Source organism: Etheostoma spectabile, chromosome 6 (genome assembly GCF_008692095.1).
Source record: "Etheostoma spectabile isolate EspeVRDwgs_2016 chromosome 6, UIUC_Espe_1.0, whole genome shotgun sequence".
NCBI lineage: Eukaryota > Metazoa > Chordata > Actinopteri > Perciformes > Percidae > Etheostoma > Etheostoma spectabile.
The window spans coordinates 29173294-29174964 of NC_045738.1; the positions used below are offsets into that span (position 1 = coordinate 29173294).

The following is a 1671-nucleotide window of genomic DNA, read 5'->3' on the forward strand; positions in this document are numbered from 1 at the left end:
CTAGTGGAGTGATAGATGGTAAGAGTGGTTGCACATTCATCTCAATTATGTCTTTTATTGCTGCTTCACCAAGTTTTGATACAAGAACACCCCTTCCCCCTGTTCTCTCTCCTTTGCTTCATCTTCCCGTTTTCTTTTTTTCCTCTAGTCTGCCAGTCACATCGCTGCCAGTCCAAAAGTTAGTGCCAAGGTGAAGAAGGACAATATGAAGTATGCTGCCTGGGCTGCAACTCAAATAAATAGAGCCTATAAGGTGAGTCACAGAACGATTGTCATTAGGCTTCATAATCTACCTTCACTTTATACTTAATTTTTTTCCACTATCTTCTTCATTATTGCCATCTAGCCTCCATATCTTGTGTGTATCTCTAGAGTCTCTCTTTTTCCCCCACATCCCCCTTCACTCCACCAGACACAGAAAACCACCAATCGTATTTTCTTATGACTCGGTTTTAGCTTCCATGGGGTATTTGCTCACAATATCCAGACATCCAGAATTCCCCTCATTTGCATAGTATGTGAAAGCATTCACAACCACCAAATGACCCCTGAACACACAGCTGTCCTGCTGGATGCCTTTGGCTTGCAGTGTTGTAATAACAACCCCAGTGTCTTTCAGTGTGTCTGGGTACATTTACTGTTAATGTGTTGATTCAAGGCCACAGCGTCTGCTAAGGCTTTATTCCACACCCCGGTCTCGCAGATGAGCTTCTCGCCGAGCCACACGCGGATTCTCCCGAGGACCACAATCACACTAAACTGGAGCAGAGTCGTCTAGCTCAGTGGTTCTCAAAGTGAGGTTCATTAACCCCCAAGGACCTTTGAACTGAATCTCGGAGGTCCCCAGCAAATCCAAGAGCCTAATTATAGATTTGGATGTTTTTTTGTTTTTTTTTGCAGTTTTTCTCAACAAATTGTAGTTAACGTAATGTTAAATCAATAATGAATCAGAATTGGAGTTCCTAAAATGAAATCTGATAATGAGGGGCCGATGAACCCATTTGAGGGTTGGTGACAAGAAAAACTTGAGGGCCCTTGATGTAAATGTTGTGACTCTGACCTACTACTATACAGCGAGTAAGAACGTGCAAAGCAAGGAGGGGAAAAAGTGAGGAGCTGCTCAGATGGTATCGCTAAAATGGTTTATGTTGCTGTCATAGCAACCCAAGTATAAGAGCATATTTGAAAGACTTTTGCCATGTGGGCCATACGTGTTGCTTATTTCGACAGTTGAACATGTAATAAGCGGTTCCTGTTGAGAGAGAGATCGGCTTCCCGCTGAGCCTCTAAAGACCTTTTCTCACCGCACTCGGCTGTCCTCGCCTTATAGACACATTTCACACGTTGGAAAAAGTGTGAGTAACGTCACGGTGAATGGCTGCTCTCTTTTGGAGCGTCTGCAGAAGTCATGGAACAGCGCTAGGCTTTTAGTTGTTGTTAGGTTTTTGGTTTAACACTTCATATGTACGCTGACACACAGTAGATCTCCTCGATAAATGGCAAAAATATTGAGTTGGTTTGGTTAAAGAAAAGATGTCTATGAAGGTAAATATGGTGCAAAAGTGAGAGCGTGTAGATGCGATGTGAGCACTTGTAAAATATGACTTGAGAGCTTGTAGAAAAAAATCTGTACTCGTGTTTGTTTGTTTTTTCTTCACTTGAGTCACTTTT

General features: G+C 42.5%; 1 protein-coding gene across 1 annotated transcript in view; it reads left to right on the forward strand.

Annotated features, from left to right (window-relative positions):
* The window catches only part of emc2 (ER membrane protein complex subunit 2), a 27776-nt gene that overhangs the window by 20555 nt on the left and 5550 nt on the right, over positions 1 to 1671 (forward strand). The window contains exon 10 of the mRNA XM_032518889.1: positions 149 to 253. Within this exon, the coding sequence (XP_032374780.1) occupies positions 149 to 253 (105 nt within the window). The remainder of the gene's footprint in view (positions 1 to 148; positions 254 to 1671) is intronic.